The 23,458-nt window shown below is 43.1% G+C and overlaps 1 protein-coding gene across 1 annotated transcript in view; it reads left to right on the top strand.

Moving 5' to 3' along the window:
• Nucleotides 1–23,458, top strand: part of SLC30A5 (solute carrier family 30 member 5) — a 1,152,350-nt gene that overhangs the window by 310,354 nt on the left and 818,538 nt on the right. Inside the window, exon 5 of the mRNA XM_044063733.1 lies at nt 13,530–13,617. Coding sequence (XP_043919668.1) covers nt 13,530–13,617 — 88 coding nt within the window. The remainder of the gene's footprint in view (nt 1–13,529; nt 13,618–23,458) is intronic.

Genomic DNA, 23,458 nt, shown 5'->3' with positions numbered 1-23,458 from the left:
AAGAGTTAAAACTTATATGAGAGGCAGATTAAACAGGATTTTACAATTAAAAATAAGAAGGCATTACATATTAAGAGTCCTACACTTATGAGGTATAGTGTAGTATATTCTTGCAGAAACTATAGTAATAATAATATAAGAGTTAGGAGAAATGTTAGATTGAAATCAAGGGTATAAGTAGGAGAAAGGAAAGGAAAAGGAAATAAAAAGGAATACCCAGTATTAATTATGAGGGGTGGGAGCAAGAGCATTCCCACTGAGATAGAAGATGTGAGTGAAGAGATTTTTTGAAAATAAAATGGTTAGAGGTGATACGGATAGATGGAGGTAGAGAGTTCCAGGGTCGAGCTAGGCCTTGTGATAAGAAGGTATTTGCCAGGGGGACGGGTTGGTTTATACACTTCTAATAGATTTTGGTTGTTAGACCTTAATATTCTGTCAGGTCTGTGCATTTTAAATACAGAAGACAGGGAGGGACAGAGGGAGGGGTTGAGAATAAGCTTATGTGCAAGGGATAGTTGAGTATAGGTGAGATGACTGGGTAGTTCTAGCCATTTTAATTGTTGGAGAGAGGAACAGTGGTGGGTTGAGGACTTTTGGCTGGTAGCAAATTTTGCAATTTTATTGTAGCAGGAGGAAAGTTGAGTTTTCAGGGAGGTTTGTAGATTAGTTAGAAGTGGAGCTCCGTAGAGAAGGGATGGAATTAAAAAGGAAGTAGAGAGTGATTTTAGTGGCCGTTGTAAGATAGTGATTTTGTCGATAGAGCATCCCTAGTTTTTGATGAGTTTTTTTTATATTTATTTGTAGATGGGAGTTGAATTTTAGTTGGTTATCAATTTGGACTCCTAGCAATTTTGTCTCTGTCACCATTTCTAGCTGAGTGTTATTTTGACTGTTGATAGAGAATGTCTTTGTATTAAAAGTGTTGACTTTAGTGGGGTGAATATCATTAATTTGGTTTTAGAGGCGTTGAGTGCTAGGTGATTTGTTTTCATCCATTGTTCAGTGGTAGAAAAAGCATCCTGAGTTAGCGTTAGGAGTGTTGGGATAGATATGGCAGTGCAGATAATGGTAGAATCATCTGCATATTGGATGATGTTGGAAAAAGGGATCGCCTTGTGGAAATCATTTATGAATATGTTGAAGAGGAGTGGACCTAATATGGAGCCTTGGGGGACTCCAGTTGGGGTGTTAAGGAATGAGGAGGTTGCCTTTTTCCATTTTACTGCTTGATATCTGTTGGATAAGTAGCTGGAGAACCAGTTTATTGATGGGGGAGATAGGTTAAGTTTTGAGAGTTTGGTTAGAAGCAGGTTATGTGATATAGTATCAAAGGCTTTAGAGAGGTCGAGGTAGAAGGGTAGAGACAATAAGGCCAGATTCCCGGGCTTTATTTACAGTTTCGAGGAAAGAGAGGAGAGCTGTCATGGTGCTATGATTAGGTCTGAATCCGTGTTGTGTGGGAGATAGTAGGTGATTATCTATGAGATATGGTAGGAGTTGAAGCTGGATACACTTTTTAAGGAGTTTAGAGATGGGGGACAGGATAGCAATGGGGCGGAAGTTAGTAACACTGTTATTATTGCCACCTTTATGTAAAGGTATGATAAAGGCCTTTTTCCAGATTTGGGGAACTATGCTTTCTTGGATTGAGCGATTGATTAGTATGCTAATGGGGTAAGCAATTGCTTCAGCAGCTATGCTAAGAAAGTAGGAAGGGATATCATCAGGGGCATTGATACATGGTTTTAGTTTCTGGAGGAGTTTTTGTATGGTAGAAGTGGGTATAGGTTTTAATGAGAATGGAGGAGAGTGTGGAGAGGGGGTGTTGTGGGGTGAAGATGGTGAGGAGGAAGAGGTTGTAGGAGAGGGGTGGATGGTAAAGGGGGTGAAGATGGTGAGGAGGAAGAGGTGGTAGGAGAGGGGTGGATGGTAAAGGGGGTGAGGAAGATGAGGAGGGAATGAGAGTAGGAGAGGAGGTGGATGGGAAAGATTTAGTAGCTATGGGTGGGGGAGAGGTAGTAGTGCTGGGTGGAGTGTTGGTGGGGGGGAAAGGAGGAGAGTTTGAGAGTGTGTTGTTAGAGAAGGAAGAAGTTAATTTGGAGATAGATTCAATGAAAAAAGAGTTGAATTGAGTAGCTAAGGCGATATCTGGAGCATTAGGGTCTGGGGTGGGGGAAACAGGCTTACTGGGATTAAGTAGGGTGGAGATGCCTTTCCAGAATTTCTGAGGATTTGTTTTGTTATTGCTTTGGAGAATGGAGAAGTAATTTTGTTGATCAGAGATGATCAGCTTTTTTACCCTGTTTCTAAGTGTTTTATATTCGTTGTGAGTGAGGGGGGTCTTATTTTTCTGGTACTTTGTCCAGGCTTTATCTCTTTGCTTCATTGTTGCTAGTGTATTTTTGGTAAGCCAGGGGGCGGTTTTGGTTTTTATTCTTTTAGTTCTTAGAGGAGCATGGAAGTCTAGTAGTTCTAAGAATGTGGTGTTGAAGTGGGCAACAGCATTATCTAAGGGTAGTGTTTTTAGACAATTCCAGTTTATTGCTTTTAGGGAGTTATTAAAGGTAGATGGGTTAAAGTTTTTATGATTACGGATTGTAATATAGTTTTGGGTGCGTTGTGGGAGCAAGGGGAGCCGGTGAGTGAAAGTGGGTATGTGGTCACCAAGTGGATCTGGAAGAGTTCCACTGCTGGCGAAGTAGTGGGGATGTGAGACTAAGATCCAGTCCAGGATACTGCCACTGGAGAGGTTTTTTGTTTGGTGTGTTATAGAGGTAATTAGTTGTGTAAAATTATGTAAGTTAATGTTAAGTGGGTTGATGGGAAACTGAATGGCAGCCCAGTTAATATTCATGTCCCCTAAGATTATTGTTTCATAGCTAATGTTGTTGGTAAGCCAGGAGAGTATGTCTTTGAGTGTGGAAATATTATCTCCTGGGGGGATGTAGAGTGTGGCTATACATATATATATTTGTGTTTTATTAACTTGAAGTAGTGTTAAGAGTAGTTCAGTGTTATTAAATTGAGGAGTAGGTTTGTTATAGGGAGTAATTGACAGGGAGGTTGAGTAGAGGAGAGCTACTCCCCCCCCCCTTTTTTTTGTGAGACCTATCTCTTCTGATAATAGAATAGTTTGGTGGGAGTATTTCTGAGTCTTTTATGTGGGGTTTTAACCATGTTTCTGATATGGATAGGATGTCAGGTTTATGGTGTGTTAGCCAGGCATGCAGGTTTGGGATTTTGTTAACTATACTTTGAGAGTTTAGGGCAGTGAGTAGTATGGATTTGTCTTTAATTGTTGAGGTGGAGGGGCCAGAGTTAGGATGGATATCGCCTGATAAAAGGTTAGAAATGGAATATATATTTGAGTTGGTGAAGTATATGCACAGTCTTGAGAATAGATTTAGTTCTATGGTGTTTTTATAGGATTTAGAGATGATTAAATGGGTAGACTGTTTCTGGGTGGGTATGAGTTTAAATGGGAAAAGTAGAAGGTTTATTATAGGGCAAAAATGGGGTGAGATTGGGATATATGAGTGTGTTAGTGAAGGGGTATGATGGTTAGTTACATGGAAGGATTGGGAGTGGTAGGAATAACTGTGCTGTGTGAGGAGGTAGAGATAGGTTAAGGTAAGTAGTAAAGTTAGTAAGAGGGAGGAGAAAAAGAATGTGAGTTTTGAAGGCATGATGAAGTGGAGTTAAGTATAGTTAAGTAGTTGATTAAATTATATGTGGAGGTGAGAGAGAAATTGTATGTGAGCGCTATTAGTGTCTAAATGGAGGTTATAGAGAGAGAGTTATGAAGGATAGGTGGTGAAGTGTTATGGGAGTGGGAGTGTGATTTTAAAGGAATAAGTGGTTTGGTGATAAGTCTATAGAATGTAAATGAAATTAGTGTTTGAGGGAAGAGGAGATGGTATTTCCAGAGTATTGAAGAATGAATGGTCTAAAATGGGCGGGAGCAGGAATGGGTGTTTGTAGAGTATTGGAGAATGATAGGTTAGTAATATGGGGGGTGTGGTTATGGGAGATAAAGGTAGAGGTGCTGGGGGTGGGTGAAATTTGGGGGCAGGGTAGGGGAGCGGAGTGAGCCTGCAGGGCGAACGGAGCGGGTAGAACCAAAGGGATCAGGAGAGGATCGAAAACCTATCAGAGGTGTGTTGAAAAGCAGAAAGGTAAGTAGAGGGGACCTGGAGATAATGGGTAGAATGGACTAAAAAGCAATAAGAGAGAAAGAGGGAAGAAAGAGAAGAGAGAGTTTAAAGAGTTTTAAGTGGGTAGAATGGGCTAGAATGTAATAAGAAAGAAAGAGGGAAGAAAGAAAAGTGAGAGTTTAAAGAGAATGTTAGTGTAGGAGAATTGAAGTAGATATTAGTGGGGAGAGGATGCCATCTAGTGGACAAATGCAGAACTGCACTGTAGTGCACCAGGGCAGTCCCAGGTCAGGCGTGGACTGAAGGGAGAGGGGAGCTCAAGAAGTCAGGGAACTAGGTGAGGGGGAAGAATGGAGATAGGAAGTTAAGAGGGGTTAGGCTGCTGGCTTTCCTGGCTGGGAGCAAACAGAACACCTAGCAGGGCTACGGACTATGGAATATTGGCTAGGCAGCAAGTACACATACCTCCTTGAATTCCTCTAAGGAGAATCTTGGTAGAGTCAGCAGGGATTGTTGAAATGTTTTGAGCAATTGGCTGAGGATGTACAGTAATAGTTTGGGTGAAGGAGTCCACCGAGGCGTAATCACAAGGGGAAAGTCAGGGTGAAAGCTGGAGAACAAGAGAAAAGTGAGAAATAAGTTGTAGTGGTAATTAACACAGTATCCATAGTGCATAAGCAGAAGAACCAACAATTATTAGTAGCACTGAAACACAATAAATCACATTAGGAAATAGATAGATTGAGACAAAAACAGTTGTAGGGAGTAAAACAGTACACACGTCTACACTGCACAGTATTACAATTTGCTATCCCTAATGGCCTTGCACAGCCTTAAAGGGAGCAATTTAACAGAGTGGAGCACTTTTTTTTTTTTTTTTTAATTCCAACATATAATGGTTGCCATTGGCAGAGTACATTTAAGGTAGATCAGAAGCATATATGAGACTCCGTTTTCTACACAGGTTCTTCTATAGCTGGGCGATGTCGCTGTGTTTAAAGCAGTTAAAGACACCGCCAGGAGTAATTATATAGTTGAACAGTTTCTTCAGAGATAGCAGAGGTTCACAAGTGTCAACAAGTTATAACAGTGCAGTAAATGACCCCACACTTGAGTGCTAGGCCAGAGACAGATAAAATGCAAGTTTTGAGAAAAAATCGATTTTAAAAGTAAGTGCAAACAGGAAATTCAGTAAACAGCTCTAAGTTGTGCTCTAAATACAGTTACTAATGCAGAAATTAAGTTTAACAAGCCAGAAACTGCTCAGAGTAGGCGGCTATGCAGAAAAACTTGGCAAATAATCTGAAGAAAAATACTTAAAATCTCAAAAGTGGCTCCTTTCTTCTCTCAGCGTTTTCTCCTCTTGGTGGGTGCTTCACCAACAGCCTCCAACAGCCAACAAGTCTAATTATTGCCTTAAACTTGTCCAAAGGAGTAGGTAATGGGAAAATCTAAGGACTATAATTCTGTCTTCATGTTCTTAGACTTGACAGTCAGTACACAGAAGTCAGATTGACTCCTGCAAAACAAGAAAGTAGAAGCAGTAGTGGATTATGCTCAAGGCCAGGTCTTCCTGATTTAGAAAGTACAAGACATTGTGATATTACTTCAGTCAGCTATGGTCTAATGGCATCTGCTGGCCAAATTTTTCCTCATTGTCTAGGTCATACATGTACTTATGTCATGGCTGTGCTAAATGCTAAGGTACAGATGAGGAAATTCTAGTATTATCTGCGGTGTACTTGGAATCCTCCTTTGAGTCCACTGAGTGCACTGTTTCTGTTGATCTATGGGTTAAGAGTGGAAATGGTGGATTCTAGCATCTGAGGAAAACATGGGAAAGCTATTTTCTCTCCGTTTCTGTTTCTCATTTTGCGTTGTGATGACCGTTGTATCAGACATGGGATGTGGTGGACCTTGTCTGGAGTCCTGGTCATCTCAAAACTCTTTGGTCTCCATTTCTAGTTAAAGGTGCATACTATTCTGAATTACATTTTAGCAGTGCACTTGACAAATCACACCCAACACTATAACCTGTGAGAGGTGCACTTATTTAGCCAAACTGGAGGTAAAGCTCTCTCCAACCAAGACTGAACTTGATAGTCAAGAGGAGAAGGTAAACACTTGCACCACACCACACTCATCACATCGTCTCACTAAACCTACACCACCAAAATCCACACACACAAACACAAAAACATTTGCGGTGGCGCTCAATCTGCTCAAGCAACCGAGACCTCCAAAGCAGGAATGCAAGTGACCTGCACCCCCCAACAAAACCCAAATGACACATAGCCCACAGACTGTGTGCGCCACTCAACCACAGCCCATAAGGTAAAACAACGTACCCAACACACTAGTCATAGGTGACTCTGTAGTCGGGCACACTGATGTCCTACTCTCACCAGGCTAAACAAGGCGAAGGTTACTGTCAGCTGCCTGTCGGGTGCCCGGATCCACCACATAAACGACGTATTCAGGTCACTCCACAGCAAGTACAAACATGACTCTGTCATTGTCCATGTTGGTGTGAATGACCAGAGACAGACCTCCCTGGACTACATGAAAAGAGACATGGAAGAGCTCTCCGATCTTGTAGCCCAGGCAGGTATGACCCTAGCCCTGAGTAGCATCCTGCCATCGCCCAGAATGATACCGCAGTACAAGGACAAAATGATTCACTTCAACAATTGGCAAAGCTTCTGGTGTCATTCTAAGGGGATCCAGTATCTGTCTGCCTGGGACAACATGTTCGACAGACCACGATGCTTTGCCAGAGATGGCCTGCACCTGTCCCCCCTGGGATTCTGGATACTGGCTAAGGCTCTTACCGCCCCTATAGTGCCTTTTTTAGGCAAGGTTCAAATGACAAATTTACCACCATAACAGGGACAGGCAAGCAAAAACTGAGGGTAATGCTACTTAATGCTAGAAGTCTATATCTCAAAATGCACTCCCTCAAGGCACTCTTTAAAATGGAGAATATCAATATCTGTGCAGTGACTGAGACCTGGTTCAAGGCTCCAAAGAGCACCCCTGCATTACCAGGCTATAACTCATGCCACACTTTTTGGCCATCTAACCTGGACCGGAACACCAAAGGCAGAGGTGTGTCCATATTCATTAAGGATATCCACTCCTCCAGGCTAGTTGCTCAGCATAATGCTTTCGAGGTTATCCAAGTGCAACTAACCCTGGTCAAAACTGCAATCCAAATTGTAGCTTGCTGCAGATCCCCCAGGATTCCCACTCCTCTTTTCTTGATATACTGGAAAATATTAGGGTTCAACCAAACACCCTAATAATGGGCGATTTCAACTACCACACCATTAACTGGGAAAACTACTCATGTACCAACTCCTTCGCTCAACGCTTTCTTGAATTCATAAATTCCAATGCCCTGGATCAACGTATCTGCACCCCCACCAGGGGCAACAATATCCTAGACCTAGTCGTTACCAACATGTGACCAGTATTCCACACCTGAAGTCAACTCCTCGTTGGTCAGATCCAACCATAAGCTAATCACCCTAGATATCCACATCCTGTCCCCACCCCCCATTAAGGAAACCACAGTAAAAAATGTCTCCAAAGCCAATTTCATGATTCTTAAGACAGAAGTGGCGAACTGCTTGACATCCATGCAGATGAACATTACAGTTACGACTGCTGAATCCTACACAAATGCACTCTGTAAGTACTTACACGAGTGCATGGATCATGCTATCCCAAACAGAACCAAGATGCTATCCTTCAAAAAAAAAAAAAAGAAAGGAAGCCAATCTGGTGGTCTCCTGCCATAAACAAACTCTACAACAGAAAGAAGAAACTGTTGCGAAAGAGTAAAATCGCATGAGTGGAAGAGCTCCCTGGCCAGCCTCAGTAAGAAACTGAGATCCCTTATAAGATCCTCCAAAACTGGCTACGAAAACAAAATCACCACTGATTCTAGGGACAACCTCTATAGCTATGTCAAGAATCTCAATGGCAACACCCAGATCTGCTCTTGAGTTACAGCACAACGGCATGAAAATTACAGAACCAACTGATATTGCCAACATCCTGGCAGATAGGTTCAGTGCTAACTTTACCCCCCTCTCACCCCCTAAAGGGCCCATATCTATACAAGAAGAATGCAGAGTCCCTGTAATCACAACTATGCAGATAAAAGCTGCACTCTCTAAAGCCAAAAACACAGCATCTATGGGACCGGACAACATCCCAGGCTGCGTTTTACACAAACGTCAGAGCGAACTGGCTCCCCACCTAAGCACCATGTTCAATCATAGCCTCACGTCAGGCTTTGTGCCCACTGAATGGCACACAGCAACAGTTATCCCACTCCAGAAAGGGGGAGCCACCACTGATCCCGGGAACTATCACCCTATTAGCCTGACGAGCCTGGTCTGTATGGCCATTCAACCATTCATGGAACTCCTTAACAAAGGCATTGGTAACCTGCAGACTCTGGACCCCACCCAGTTCGGGTTTGTGAAAGGCAGATCATGGCTCCTGAACCTGATCGACTTCTTTGAGGCAGTCACCAAAGCCGTAGATGAGGGTAAGGTGGTTCACACAGCCTATCTTGACCTCGCCAAGGCTTTCAACACCATCCCCCATTCTGGAATTATAGCTAAACTCACTAAACTAGGTATGAATCCCTACGTCACAAGATAGGTTGCCAACTGGCTCACTTGACAGAAGCCACACTGTAAAAGTTGCAGACTCCAAATTTGACTTCAGACCAGTGACAAGTGGAGTACCACAGGGTTCAGTCCTGGGACCTCTCATAGGTTCATAGGTAGGTACTTGGCTTTTGGCCCTAGGGCCTATATAAGCCTAGCCAAACAGTACCTTGGCTTTTGCCACCTAAGAAAATTATTTTCCTGTGCCCCTGTCAAGCAGAGCCACAGAAGTGATCCCCGGGGTGAATTTCCTATCTCCCATCCAATCATCAAGATTTTTCTTGAAGAGTGCTAATGAGGAGCTTTGTTTGATATAGATAGGTAGTTTGTTCCAGAGTATGGGACGTCTCTGAGACTTGGTATCTACATCTCTGAAGTACAGGCTAACACAGAAGGCCTTTGGCTAATGAAGTTCACAGATGACTGCAAACTAGAAGCCATAGTAGTGTCCCCAAATGATATGGACACCCTACAGAAGGGCCTCACTGAGACAGATACCTGGTGTCAGAGCCATGGCCTCAAGCTCAATGCCAAAAAGTGCATTGTCGTCCCCTTTGGTAAAATATCTGTACCCATGAATTACCACCTAGGCGGCAGTCTACTTAATGCCGAATGTGTGATGAGACCTTGGGACCCAGGTGGACAGTAGTCTCTCCTTTGATAATCACTTTGCCACAGTAGTCAGGAAATCCTTCTACATGGCACACCTCATCACAAAAGGGTTCTCATCCAGGAAAAGAGGTCATTGTTCTCCTCTACTCGGCACTCATTAGACCCATTATAGAGTACAAACCCCCCCCCCATTTTGGAATGTACCTCGCAAGACATCTGCAGCAGCTGGAAAGGCCACAGAAGTACCTCACAAAGAGGATTACTGGCCTCAAACAGATGCCCTGCACTGACAGTCTCAAAAAACTCTAGCTTTACTCTGTAGCATATCGCCTACTCCGAGGTGATCTCTGCCTAACATAAAGCTATGTCAAACCCAGAGCTGTTGGACATGCTACACCTAAAGAAACCCCAATCCCTCCGAGCTACATGCCGTAGGGACCTAAACCTTATCACCACAATAAACAGGACATGCTGGAGGGATAGATTCCTGTCCCAGAGACTTCCCATACTCTGGAACAAGCTACCCATCTATGTCAAGCAAAGTTCCTCATTAGCACTCCAAGAAAAATCTTGATGAGTGGATGGGAAATAGGAAATACACCTCGGGTGGGGTGGTAAGCCAGGGAACATTGTTGGCTAGGCTTACTTAGGCCCTTGGGCCGATAGCCTAGTACTTAGCAATGAACCTATGTAATTTAGCAATTCTCTGAAACAGGTGTTGCACAAGTGGTCAAACTTGCACTGGAGTCCTGCAGTATGTAAACATATGGCCAGGGAGCTTTGGAATCTTTCCTTGTCTTTCAAAATTTAGCTTAACAGCAGCTCATTTTGCAGGTGTTGCACTGTGCATTTGGATCATGATTAGAAATCTCTCTGGAGATTTTTTTTTCTAATGTCATTGTAGAGTAGGCCACAAGTTGCATATTGAGGTGGGAAGCAATCAAGTCAGCTACCTTGTTTCATTACTAGAATTTGGGGCGCGCACACACACACACACACACACACACACACACACACACACACACACACACACACACACACACATCTACACAAGGGAAAGTTTATTTATGCATTTTGTTCAGTTTTGTTAATCTAAAAAGTATATCTAAAGGCATGAAGAAAGTGGGGCTTATCTTGCCCTCCTAAGGCGATTGTTCCTCTTTGAGTGCTTGATTTTGCCTAGAGCTTCATTGTGAGCTAGCTTTTTTGATTGCCTTGGAATTCTTGACCTTTGGAAACAGTGCTGTCATTAACGGTTGATTTGGCTAGGAGAGTTTCAGAACTACAAAACTTTGTATCATTATATAATCCTATACAGTCTTTTACGTAGACTGTCTTCTACTAATCTCCTTTTCATGCATAAGGTCATGCCAGTCTTTAGAATTGAGCCAAGATATGCATTTGCCATACATTTGCTCTCCTCCTCGGAGGTGTGGGGAAACTAGTATTACGCTTTACAGATCATCATCATCATCATCAACAACAACAACCCCCTTTTTCCCCATTGTCTACATCGGGTTGGGGTATTGTGTTAACTGTCGCCATCTCTCTCTATTCAATGCCACACTTCTGCCTTCTTCGACACTCGTATCTGACTGTCACAGATCTTTTCTCACACAATTCATTCACCTCTTTGCTGGATGCCATTGTTTCCTGTTACCTTCTTCCTGTCTGTCTCAAATCTTCTTCACCAGACTGTCTTCTGCTGTTCAACACGTGCCTGAACCACTGTAATCTGTTGTCTTTGATCTTTACTGCAATTGGAGCTACTTTGACTTCTGCTTTTATGTCCTCATTTCTTTGTCTGTCCCACAGTGTGCATCCTACCACCTATCTCAGACACTTCATCTCCATTACCGCTATCTTCCTCATCTGTTTTGCCTTCACTGCCCAGGTTTCTGTCCCATACAGTAGCACTGGTCACACCACTGTTTGTACACCTTACTTTTCAGCTTCTTTGGCATTCTTCTGTTATACACTACACCTGACACTATATGCCATTTGGATGCAGCTCCTCTGATTCTGGCTTTGAACTCTGGATTCAGACTTCCCTTCTCCTCAACTACCTCTCCCAGACACTTGAAGCTGTTAACCTGTTCTGCTATCTTCCCTTCTCCCAGACACTTAAAGCTATTAACCTGTTCTGCTATCTTCACTTCTATCTCAATTCTCAGCTACTTCTGATTTCCCCAATTTGCTGCCATTACCACTGTCTTGTATGTCCTTAGTTTCAGCCCACAAGCCTTCAGTTTTGAATTCCATTCCCCTATTCTTTGCTGAAGTTCAGTTTACAGATCATAGGAGGCAATTTTTGTAGTGCAAAGGATATCAGAAAGACAGTGCAATTGTTTTGTGGCTTGGGAGTGCCTTCTGTGTGGAGTCTGCATGTTCTCCCCGTGGTTGGGTAGCGTTCAAAAGACATGCGTGCATAAATGGGTGTGCTTTCGTTGAAGGTGGGGCGTCGAGCTGGCACCTCGGTGTTTCGTAAAAAAAGTCTACTGCCAATCATTAGCAGACCGGAGTTCTGCTGTGGCGACCACTTAGTGGGGAAAAAGCCAAAAGACAAACAACAACAACAAAAGTGCAATTGTTTTGCTTCTTCCACACCTGTCAGAATGGATTCTGCACTAAGTAACCAGAAGGTCTCTAGTGGTGAGCGAAATGTGTTGATTCAGTTGTGATTCAGCTAACAAGCCATTTCAGAGTCAAGCAGGGGCTACTTCTCCAGGAGGTTCTGCTGTTATTTTCAATTTTTTTCAGAAGTCTCTTCAAGGACTGTGACCTACTTGACCATTCACACTCACACTAAACATTACTAGTTGAATTTCCAAGCCAAGGCAATAAGAGGTTTTGCTGTGATGGAATGCTAGCTGTTGCCACATCTGTTTGGTGAAATCATTACCTTCTACTCACAAGTATTTTTTATCAGGACAGAATTAAAAAAAAAAAAAAAAAAAAGTCCTACAGTACAGATCAGCGAGGAGCTTACCATGATAGTCGACAACTGCAGCTGACTTCATTTTTTTGTTACAGTGATACCATTGTTCCTCCATCATCCTCCTTTATTTGTAGTCTTCATATTTTTTCTGTAATATTGTTCTGGAGTTTATTTTTTTCCAAGCATAATTGGAGAAGAGGGTCTATACTTCATTTTCAAATACAAGGGCTGAAAGATTAGCTGTTGGGGAAAAGGCTGGACAGCCTTGAGTCTGGCATTAGTTTTAACAAATGCACTTAAAATACTACTATATTGTTGTTCCCTTTTGTTAATTTTGAGAGAGGCATCTCCTTGGATTGCCATGGGAAGGTGGGGTCATGGCAAAGGCCAGATTATTAAACATGCTTCTGGTGCACATACATCTCATGTGTTACACGCTACAAGTGGCACTCATTTGGATTCTCAAAAATCCTCCTGTACTACTAGGAGAGGGCAGTATTCCATGTTAAGCAGTGACACTGTTGTTGCATTTTATGTTGTAGTCTGAAAACATTGCTACACCTAGTTTCACTGTATTTTGCATTTCCAGTTTCATGTGCCACATACGTGCGAAATGGAAGATTAGGATGTAGTTAGGTCCAAGAGATGGGAGTCTATATGTTTTTCCTTTTATTGTAAATTTTGATGAAACAGTAACAGGTTTTGGTTGTTTTTGTGTTTTTGGCTCCATGAATCTTAAAAAAAAACATTCCTCTATGTGTTCATGAGGTAAGAAATAATGCTGCTGCATTGGTCAGGATGCCTAGGAAGGACTGTAGCCCAGTTGTTGAAAGTTTTCATACCAGATGTGGATGTCTATTAAGGTTGGGGGTCATAACCCATAAATATTTTGTTGCTGGAAGGATAAGACTCTAGTATTTAGTGTGCTGAGCTCATCACACAGATGTATGGGTGAGTACCTTGGAAGAAATGGTTTATTTCTCATTGTTTGATGTGTTTTCACCACATGACTGTAACAGTAACTATTCATCATGTAATTAAATGTATTTGGGGAACAGAATTACATCATAATATTGGTGGTGTAATTCTGGCGGTGACTGAAGAAAAATATTGAGTATATTTGTTTTTGTTTTGTAGAACAGTATTGTTATTTGAGCACAGTGACATTGTTGTCATCTCACTGCTTGGTGTCTTGTTTACCAGCTCAGGAGGAGGACCAGCAAAGGTACAGTAAATTCATTTATTTTCTTGTAGAATAGCCAGTAAAATGAGGAGGTTCTGCATCCCAAAGTAACCAAACTCTTTTCTGGAGTTTGTGTGAACATTATTTTATGTTGACATTAATGCATAGCAGTTTACATTCATAGCTGGATAGCAGGAGAAATAAAACATTTTCAAAGGGTTTTCTAATTTTCCCTAAGACAAGGTTAAGATTGTTATCAGTCTGGCACAGTAGTATGTTGCCATAATAGCAAAAACTACTTAATAGCAAAATCTGTTCATATCTACAATTCTCACACCTTTAATGCCTTTATATGTTGTTTAGTTGTTAATGCTCTAATTTCTTATAAATCTGAGTTTTTCTGTTAAAACCTGTGCATTTGTGGAACACACACATTGCAACTGTTTCAAGCTGTATAAAGTGATGATTTTTGGTTAATGTTTTCTTCCTTGAAAACTTGTGTCTGTACTTGGATATGTTGTTCTTATACGTGCTACCTTGTATATCTTTTATCATGTGTCTGCCCCATTGTTGCAACTAGTGCCTCATTTTCCCTCCTCCCATATTGATTTAAAGCGGTCAGTCATGTTGTACTTTGTGTTGTCTGAGTTATCATTCCATTAGTCCACTACTCTCCCCATGAAAAAGATAATTCAGGTATTAGTCTTGAATTTTGCCCCCTACACTAGCCGCTTGTTGACCCTTCTACTCCCTTAGCCTTCATTTTGAGAATCGCATGCTCAGAGATTTCCTACCCCCCAGAATCCCAAGCATCTGTATCGTATCCACCCTTTACCTTTTCTTCTCTAGTATGTACATACACTGTCTGATTAGCTTTTGATCAAAACTTGTCCTATTCATCCCATGAAACTTCCTCTTTACTTTATTTTGCACCTTTTTTTGTAGTCTGAAAGGCCGCAGTAACTGAAAAAAGTATTCTAGTTAACCAGATCTTCAACAAACACATTGCCTTACTGGCAGTCTGTTGAGGCTCAGAGCTTATCCTACTGCGTGTCTGTGGATGTGATGGACCAGTCACCTGGTAGTACAGGGATTGCCACAGACATGACCCTTTCTGTTTTTTAGTGCCATTGTAAGAGAAGGAGCTCTTGGAAGACTGTGCCTTACACTGGATCTCTTCAGCTACCTAGCTCAGACAAGAAACCCTTTTGGGTTTTATTTTCTTCCTCTGCCTTTTTCTATCCGCTCTTGAATACTAAATTCTGCTGATTTGCTTTATTTTTTTTTCCTCTGACTGGAAAATTGTATGTACTTAGTGCAGTTCTCTCATTGCCTCAAGCTTCCACAGCTGCCAGCAAATGACATCTGTTATTTCCATTGCTTAAAAGCTTCATTTGAAAATTTTGAGAGGAGAACTTGCAGTTATTGCAGTTTTTTTTTCTTATGGGGTTGTGATTATTTGAGGTTATTGAGCAGATTTACAGCATTTTAAACATTTTTTCATTTAAATTGAGATTTTGGAGCCATTTTGCATAGTAAACATTTCTGACAAAGTAGGGTTTTTACTTTATCATCAAGTTTGTACTCCCCCCCCCCCCCCAAACACCTTTATTGAATTATCAACTGTGACTTAGGCAAATTTACATTCATATAAAAGTAATCAAACTGTTTTAACATAGCAAACATTATACTTCACATATATTGTTATATATCATATAACCTATGCAGGCGGCCGCAGTGGTGCAGCGGTTAGCGTTGTCGCCTCACAGCAAGAGGTCCTCTGGTTCGATTCTCGGCTGGGGTGCCTTCTGTGTGGAGTCTGCATGTACTCCCTGTGGTCATGTGGGTTTCCTCTGGGTGCTCCGGTTTCCTCCCACATCCCAAAGACATGCTGTAGGTGGATTGGACACTCTAAATTGACCCTAGGCATGAGTGTGTGCATGTGTGTGTGTGCCTTCTGCGGAAGGTTGGGTGCCGGGCTGGCAACACGACACCGTAAAACTCCACTGCCAATCATGAGCGGACAGGTGATCTGCTTGGCAACCCCTAATTGGGAAAAACGAAAGAAGAAAGATCATATAACCTAAGCAATGTTGCATAAATTATTCAATTCCTGCTTTTTTTTTTTTTTTAAACAAGAAACATCTTTATTAAATCATCGCTTACTACATAGACAATCATACATTTATATATAGTGGATGGCACAGTGGTTGTGTTGTTGCCTCACAGCAAGAGATTCTCTGGTTCGATGCTTGGCTGGGGTGCCTTCTGCATGTCCTCCTTGCTTTCATGTGGGTTTCCTCTGGGTGCTCCGGTTTCCTCCCACGTCACAAAGACATGTGTCTGGAGCATTTCTCCCTGGGCCTCCACTGAAAATTGGCATCATTCCAAGTTGGGCTTTCCCAGTAAACTGATGTTAAGTAAATATATCAATGAAAACAAACCACACCGTCACAATCCTAGGCACAAGCATTTTACATCACAAACCATACTGACACACTCCCAGATGCAAACATTATCCGTCACTTATAATCTATCTATCCACTCTTTCTCACTCAAACATTTCATAGCTCATTTAAGTCCTGCCACCTTTCATCAAGTTTGTATTTAAACATCTACTTTACTTGTAGGGTTTGATTCCCAAAAAAGAGCTGATGTAGAGACCACTGTTGGACCCATCCTTTCTGAATACCTTTGCCAAGGTCCCAAAGTTCAAGATGCTCACCCTGCAGGTGGTGCGCTCTCTCTTGCTGGACCACAGCTTCATGGTGACCCTAGACTTGAAGGATGTATATCATTATATCTCATTGCCCATCGTTTCAAGAGATATGTGAGATTTTCTGTGTCTTGCTTGCACCATCAGTTTTTGGTATTGCCCTTGAGCTATCCGCTGCACTTCAAGTGTTTACCAAATGCCTTGCCATGGTAGTGGCCCACTGTTGGACTCTTGGCATTCACATATTTTTTACTTGGATGATTTGCTGATCTGTGCAGAGTCTTTCCAGGTGTTTGGAATCATTAAAGATGGTCTCAACCTTACTTTCCCAGCTAGGGTTCAAGTTGAATGTTCAGAAGTCGTGCCTTACATCCTCACAATGACTTGTCTTCCTGGGGTTCTTAACTCCAAAAAAGACTGGCTTTTCTTCCTGAAACAAGAATCTGTCTTACTGGATGGTGTTTCAGGAATTCACCAGGAGGCATCTCATCTCGGCAAGAGAATTTCTAGAAATTGTATGATTGATGTTGGCCGTAATTCTCATGATACCTTTTTCCCATCTCATAATGAGGAAAATTCAGTGGTATGTCTGAAATTGTTGGACCCAGCACCTACATTCCCTGTAATCTCAGTTGATGGTGCTGTCCTTCATTAGACAAGAGTTATAGTGGATGAGGGCACAGCTGTATATCAATACAGAACTTTTGATATTCTTTGTGTTTCACTGTTGCAGTCATTACATTTGGGTTATCTGCCTGCAGTTAGCCCACAGCCGGCCTATCAAAATCTTGGATCCCTGCGTCGGATGCTGTCCCTTCTTCCATGACGTCAGGGGTATAAAGCATGCAGCTGACGCCATTACATCAGTCTTTCTTGCTGCGCGATGCCTGAAGCAGATCGCAAGTGCCGGTCGGCCGACTCTAGAAATTTTCGTATTCGAGTTTCAAAACCGAAGTCTTCGAAAAAGCTAAGTACCCCGTTGGGGATCCTTTTTCTTGCTCAAAACCGATGTCAGTAAAAGTTAACGACTGTATTACCTGTGGAAAGCAAGTACCTCATACTGCATTCCATGCTTAGGCCCAGACCACGACGTCCCTCGCTGTTGGTTTAGTGCCTTATTCAATCCCCGAACTATTCGTCGTCTATTTTTGCTGCAAATTATTTTGGTACTCTGTTTAACTATCCAGAAATGGCTTCGGTAAGCCATCTGACTACCGACATTCCGAAAAAATGTAAAGATAGACCGAGACAGACGGCAAAGGTCCAAAGCTGCCGACGATGCTTCTGTTAAGCTAGTCGCCAGTTTGCCGGTACTCAGTGAGGCGCTTTCACAGCCCCTGATACCCGCTACTTCAGATTCGCAGGCCTCTACCGAGACCCATTCGGAGCCCGGTATGCTGCGAGATGCTTCTTCGACCATGGAACCTGCGGATGTCTCTACCTTGGATGGGTCCGGAGCCGTTGTGCAGGCACCGGCTTCTGAGGGTGTATTCAGGCCTACTGACTTGCATTTCAAACTGATGCCATCTTCTTCTTCAAGGCCTAAAACTTGACCTACGCCTAAAAATGGACGTCCAAACTGCATGGTCAGGCCCATATGCCTAAAAAAACAAATGATAAGAATGCCTGAAGACTTTATTACTTTAATTAGGGGAAGCCAGCCTTCACCCTCTAAGAGATCTTGAGCTGATTTTCCTTCTGATTCTTCTGATCAGGATTCTGAAATTTCTGTTTTTTTTTCTGATTACCAGGATTTGCCCTTATCCACCTATGAGGATTCTGATGCAGAGGATTCTATTCCCTCTGCTTTCCCTCCAGAAGATTTTTCTTTTGCTGAAACCTTGCACACTCTTAGGGGGCATTTCTGCTAGGAAAGCCAGGATTACTCTGACTCCAAAAAGAGGCTTAGGGAATTCTTACTCCCTTCCTCTACACAGACCTTTAGCTATCCCTTCTGTCCTGGACATTGTAGATGATGCCTTCTTGGAATCTAGCCTACCCCCCAGACACTTTACCTCCAGCTCCCAGGAAACCTGACCGGTATTACAGAGTACCTGACTCTCACAGGTTCCTCTTCAAGAAACATACTGCGGACCCAGAGACCATTTCCCAAGGACCTAAAGGCATTAAGGCTACTACTGCCAAAAAACTTACCCCCTCTGATAGAGATTTCAGGGCCTTGGACAGATGGGGTAAGAAGGTGTACACTTCTGCTACTTTGGCCATTAGGGCCTTAAACTGCCAGTTTCATGTGTTAAAGTATCAGCAACATATTATGGGACTGCTTAAACAGAAATTGATGTTGATTCCTGACTGTGCTGAAAATAAAGATTTACAGGATTTAATGCATTCTGCTGAACAAGTTGGTAAACATACTTTGCAATGTGGTTTTGACTCTTTAGAAGCATCTTGCAGGGCTGCTGTCACTGGGTCTATTCTTAGAAGGCAGGATTGGCTTAAGGAGCAAAATTTGCCAGATCATGTTAAAGCTAAATTACTGGATACTCCATTAAACCAAGACCACCTGTTTGGTAACAAAGCAGAAGTAGTCATTAAAAAAATGGAGGAAAAAGCTAAATCTATGCCAACTGTTAAAGATTTCCTGCAAGTACAGCCTCCCAGATTTAGTAGGCATTGGCCTTCTAAGAATTGGTCCTTTCCTGTCTCATCCAGGCCCTCTCAGTCCAAACCCAGGAACAGCAGACCACCTAGGCTACAGTCTCAAGGTACTCGCAGGCCTAAGCAGTGGGGGGTTCCCACTTCCAAAGCTGGAAGTAGTAAGACACCCCCCTATGGAAAAATGTCACAATGACTTAAAAAACCTTCCAAGCCCTGCTCAACTGCCTTCTCCCTTAGGGGGAAAAGATCGCCCGTCATGCAAAAAACTGGGAACTCATTACCCAGGACAAATGGGTTTTAAATGTAGTCTTCCAAGGATACAGATTCCACTTTCACACCTTACCAACCCCAAACGGTTGGCCAGACCTACCCCCAAATTAGTGGGCAGAGGCTCAACAGCAGGTTCTCTCTCTTCTACGTATCAGGGCTATTCAACCTGTCCCAGTAGAAGAAAGAAGACAAGGTTTTTACTCGAGACTTTTCCTGGTACCCAGAAAAGACAGCTCCTGGTGTCCTATCCTGGACCTCTCTATTCTAAACACCTTTCTGGTAATCCCAAAATTCAAAATGCTAATTCTTCAACAGCTGCTTCCTATGCTAGCAAAGATGCCTGGTTGGCAACCTTAGACTTAAAGGAAGCTTACCTCCACATCCCAGTAAAGGAATCTTGCAGGAAATACCTACGCTTCAGAGCAGGCTCCATGCACTATCAGTTCTCTGCACTTCCCTTTGGCTTGTCTACTGCGCCCAGGGTATTCACAAAGTGCCTAGCTCCAGTCATTGCATTTTGCAGGCAAAGAAATATTCAAATATACCCATACCTGGATGATTGTCTAATTCAGGCAGAAAGCCAGGACATGCTACTAAAACATCTGGAATTTGTAAAGAAACTTCTAACCTCACTGGAGTACACCATAAACAAAAATAAATCTCATCTAGTACCCTGCCAACAAATTGTATTCCTGGGAGCAAGCTTGAACACAACTTCCCAGATGGCTTACCTCACGCCAGAGAAACAAGTTTATTTGACAGCCTGCTTCCAACTATTGGCCACAAAGAACCAGCTACCTGCAAGGAAAATCCTGCAAGCCCTGGGGTTCATGACCTCTTGCATTCTACTAATTCCATATGCAAGACTGCATATGAGGAAACTACAATGGTATCTAAAAAGCATATGGAGTCAACATTCTCAGGACCTGGAATCAATGATTCCTATCATTCCTTGCATAAAGACAGAGTTCCTTTGGTGGGCAGAGGCCTGCTACCACAACAAGAGGCTCCCATTCACTCTACCCCCTGCCGCCCAAACCCTAACAACAGACTCTGCATGGGGGGCTCACTTGGCAGAGCAGTGCATTCAGGGCAAATGGAGCCAGAGTCAGATGTCCAGCAATATCAATGAAAAAGAAATATTAGCTGTACAGAATTCCCTGACAGCCTTCAAGGATCACATTCTTCTAGGACAATTATTGGTAAAGACAGGCAACACCACTGTTATGTGGTACGTAAACAAGCAGGGGGGAACCCACTCGTACCCTCTCTGCAGACTAGCCATGGCTCTGTGGAACACAGCCTTGAGTTACCAAGTGCACCTACAAACTCAATTCCTGCCAGGCAAGCTAAATTCAGTGGCAGACAACCTAAGCAGAAATCTCATGGACCCACACAAGTGGAAACTGGACCCAAAGATATTCAACCTTTTGAGAAACAAATGGGGGAATCCAGAGATAGACCTGTTTGCCTCCCCCCAAAACTACCAGTTGGACAAATTCTGCACAAGGACTTCCCACAGTCAAGCTTGGAAAATGGATGCCTTGTCCTTCACCTGGGAAAGCCTCTCAATTTATGCCTTTCCCCCTCTGTCTCTCCTTTCGAAGTTCTGCTAAAGATCAAAAAGGAGAAACCAAGGACAGTACTGATTGCACCAGACTGGCCACGCCAGCACTGGTGTACCCCCTCTTGCACAGTATGTCACTGCTGGAACCATGGCACCTGTCTCAGACCCCCTCCCTGCTCTCCCAGCAAGGAGGGCCAGATTCTGCACCCTCAGCTTCAAACCCTGAACCTTGCAGCCTGGCTAATTTCTTGAGCTCTCCAATAGCATCCCTCAGTAAGCAGGTGCTAGATGTCATTCTGGAGGCAACGAGGCCCAGTACTAGAAAATCCTATGCGGAAAAGTGGAAAAGATACTGTGCCTGGAGTCAGACTCAGGGGATGGGCACAGCTGTGCCCAGCTTACCGCATATTCTTCAGTACTTAACAGAGATGCTCCACAAGGGCCTTTCCTTCTCGTCAATTAAAATTCATGCCTCTGCCATTGCAGCACATTACTATACTGAACGGCCCCTCTTCTCTCACCCCCTTCTAAAGCAAATTCTCAGAGGGGCCAAAAATTTAAGACCACCCAGGAGAGCCCCTACTCCATCCTGGGGACCTTAACGTTCTATTGGAAAAGCTCACTCTTCCTCCTTTTGGGCCAGCTGCAATGGCAGAGTTGAAATTCCTTTCTTGGAAAACAGCCTTCCTTCTAGCCATCACTTCAGCAAGAAGGGTGTCTGAATTACAGGCTCTCATGTCAGTGGAGCCCTTCCATCATCTTAGATAGGGTGCCCCTCAGGACCATCTCTTCCTTTATGCCCAGGAAGGTGTCTAGTGTGGCCCTTAATCAGTCCATTCATTTACCTACCTTTTTTCCCTAATCCATAAAACAAAGGAGAGAGAATACTGCACTCTTTGGACGTGCACAGACAACTTAGATTTTACTTGGACAGGACCAAGCCTCTCAAAAAATCTGAACAGCTGCTAGTTGGCTTTGCTGCAGGGGCAGAGGGGAAGGCCATTTCAAAGCAAACCATTTCTAAGTGGCTAGGCCATTGCATTCATTTCTGCTATATGCACCATGGAAAACCTACCCCACAGGGGATAAGATCACATTCCACCAGGGCTGCATCTATCTCTACAGCCTTTCTCAGAGGTGTCCCAACCAGGGACATCCTAGAAGCTGCTACCTGGAGCTCTGTACATACCTTCACCAAGCATCACCACGTGCCTATTTTTTCAAAGGCCAGAGCTGGATGTTCTTCGTGTTTCACTGTTGCAGTCATCACATTTGGGTTATCTGCTTGCAGTAGCCCTCAGTTGGCATGATTAACAAAGTCTTTGGTCCTGCGTCGGTTGCTGTCTCATCTTCCATGAAGTCAGGTAGTCAGGTGGTATAAAGCGTGCAAACAATGCCATTTTATCAGTCTGTCTTTCCGTGCGGTGCCAGAAGCAGTTCGCAAGCGCCGGTCGGCCGACTCCTGAAATTTTCATTTTCGAGTTTCAGAATCAAAGTCTTCAACTAAAGCTAAGTACCCCATTCGGGAAACTTTTTCTTGCTCTTAACCAATGTCAGTAAAAGTCAATAATTGTATTTCTTGTGGAAAGCAAATACCTCATAAAGATTTTCATTCTTACTGTATTCCTTGCCTAGTCCCTGACCACAACGTACCTCGCTGTCTGTTTTGTGCCTTATTTAAACAACTAACTATTCATCGTCTGTATATTTACGCTTCTAAATATTTCGGTACTCTGTTCAATTATCCAGATATGGCTTTGATAAGCCACCTGACTACTGACTTTCTGAAAAAAACGCAAAGATAAAGACAGAGACAGGCCACCTAGGTTCAAAGCTGCCGACGATGCTTCTCTTAAGCTAGTTGCCAGTTCATCAGTACTCACTGAGGCACTTTCGCAGCCCCTGATAACTGCTACTTCAGATTCGCAGGCCTCTACCGAGACCCATTCAGAGTCCGGTATGCCACGAGATGCTTCAACTGTGAAACCTGCAGATGTCTCTACCTTGGATGGGTCCGGAGCCGCTGTGCAGGCACTGGCTTCTGAGGGTGTATTCAGGCCAGGGTTGCCAGATTTCATATCGGCAAGGTAGGTACGAAAAAAAAGTGAAGAGCAAAAAAAAAAAAAGGTCTTTAATGCAGAACACAGTTCCACATCAAAGATCTGCACTAAACAGATCTGCAGTAAACACGGAGCTTCTCGTGTTTAATGTGGAACATTGCAGTTCTGCATTCAACAGAAGTAGCTCCGTGTTTAGCGATTTTTGATTAGCCCGTATACCGGCATACGGGCCAATCAAAAATCGCTAAACACGGAGCTACTTCTGTTTAATGCGGAACACAAGAAGCTCCGTGTTTAGTGATTTTTGATTGGCCTGTATGCCAGGTATACAGACCAATCAAAAAAAAAAAAAAGGCTGGCCGGGATTTAAACCGGCAGGGCGGGGCTCGGGATCAGGCTGCTGATCTCGGGACAGTCCCGCCCAAATAGGGACGTCTGGCAACCCTGATTCAGGCCTACTGACTTGCATATTAAATTGATGCCATCTTGTTCTTCAAGGCCTAAAACTCAATCCATGCCTAAAAAACTGATGCCCAGACCACATGGTCAGGCCTCTATGCCTAAAAATCAAATGATAAGAATGACCGAAGACCTTATTACTTTAATCAGGGGAAGTCAACCTTCCCCCTCTAAGAGACCTAGGACTTAATT

Source organism: Protopterus annectens, chromosome 2.part2, assembly GCF_019279795.1.
Source record: "Protopterus annectens isolate FY-2018-M chromosome 2.part2, PAN1.0, whole genome shotgun sequence".
In the NCBI taxonomy this organism is placed as follows: Eukaryota; Metazoa; Chordata; order Ceratodontiformes; family Protopteridae; genus Protopterus; species Protopterus annectens.
The sequence above is the reverse complement of the archived record's forward strand: the minus strand, read 5'-3'. Positions and strand labels throughout refer to the sequence as shown.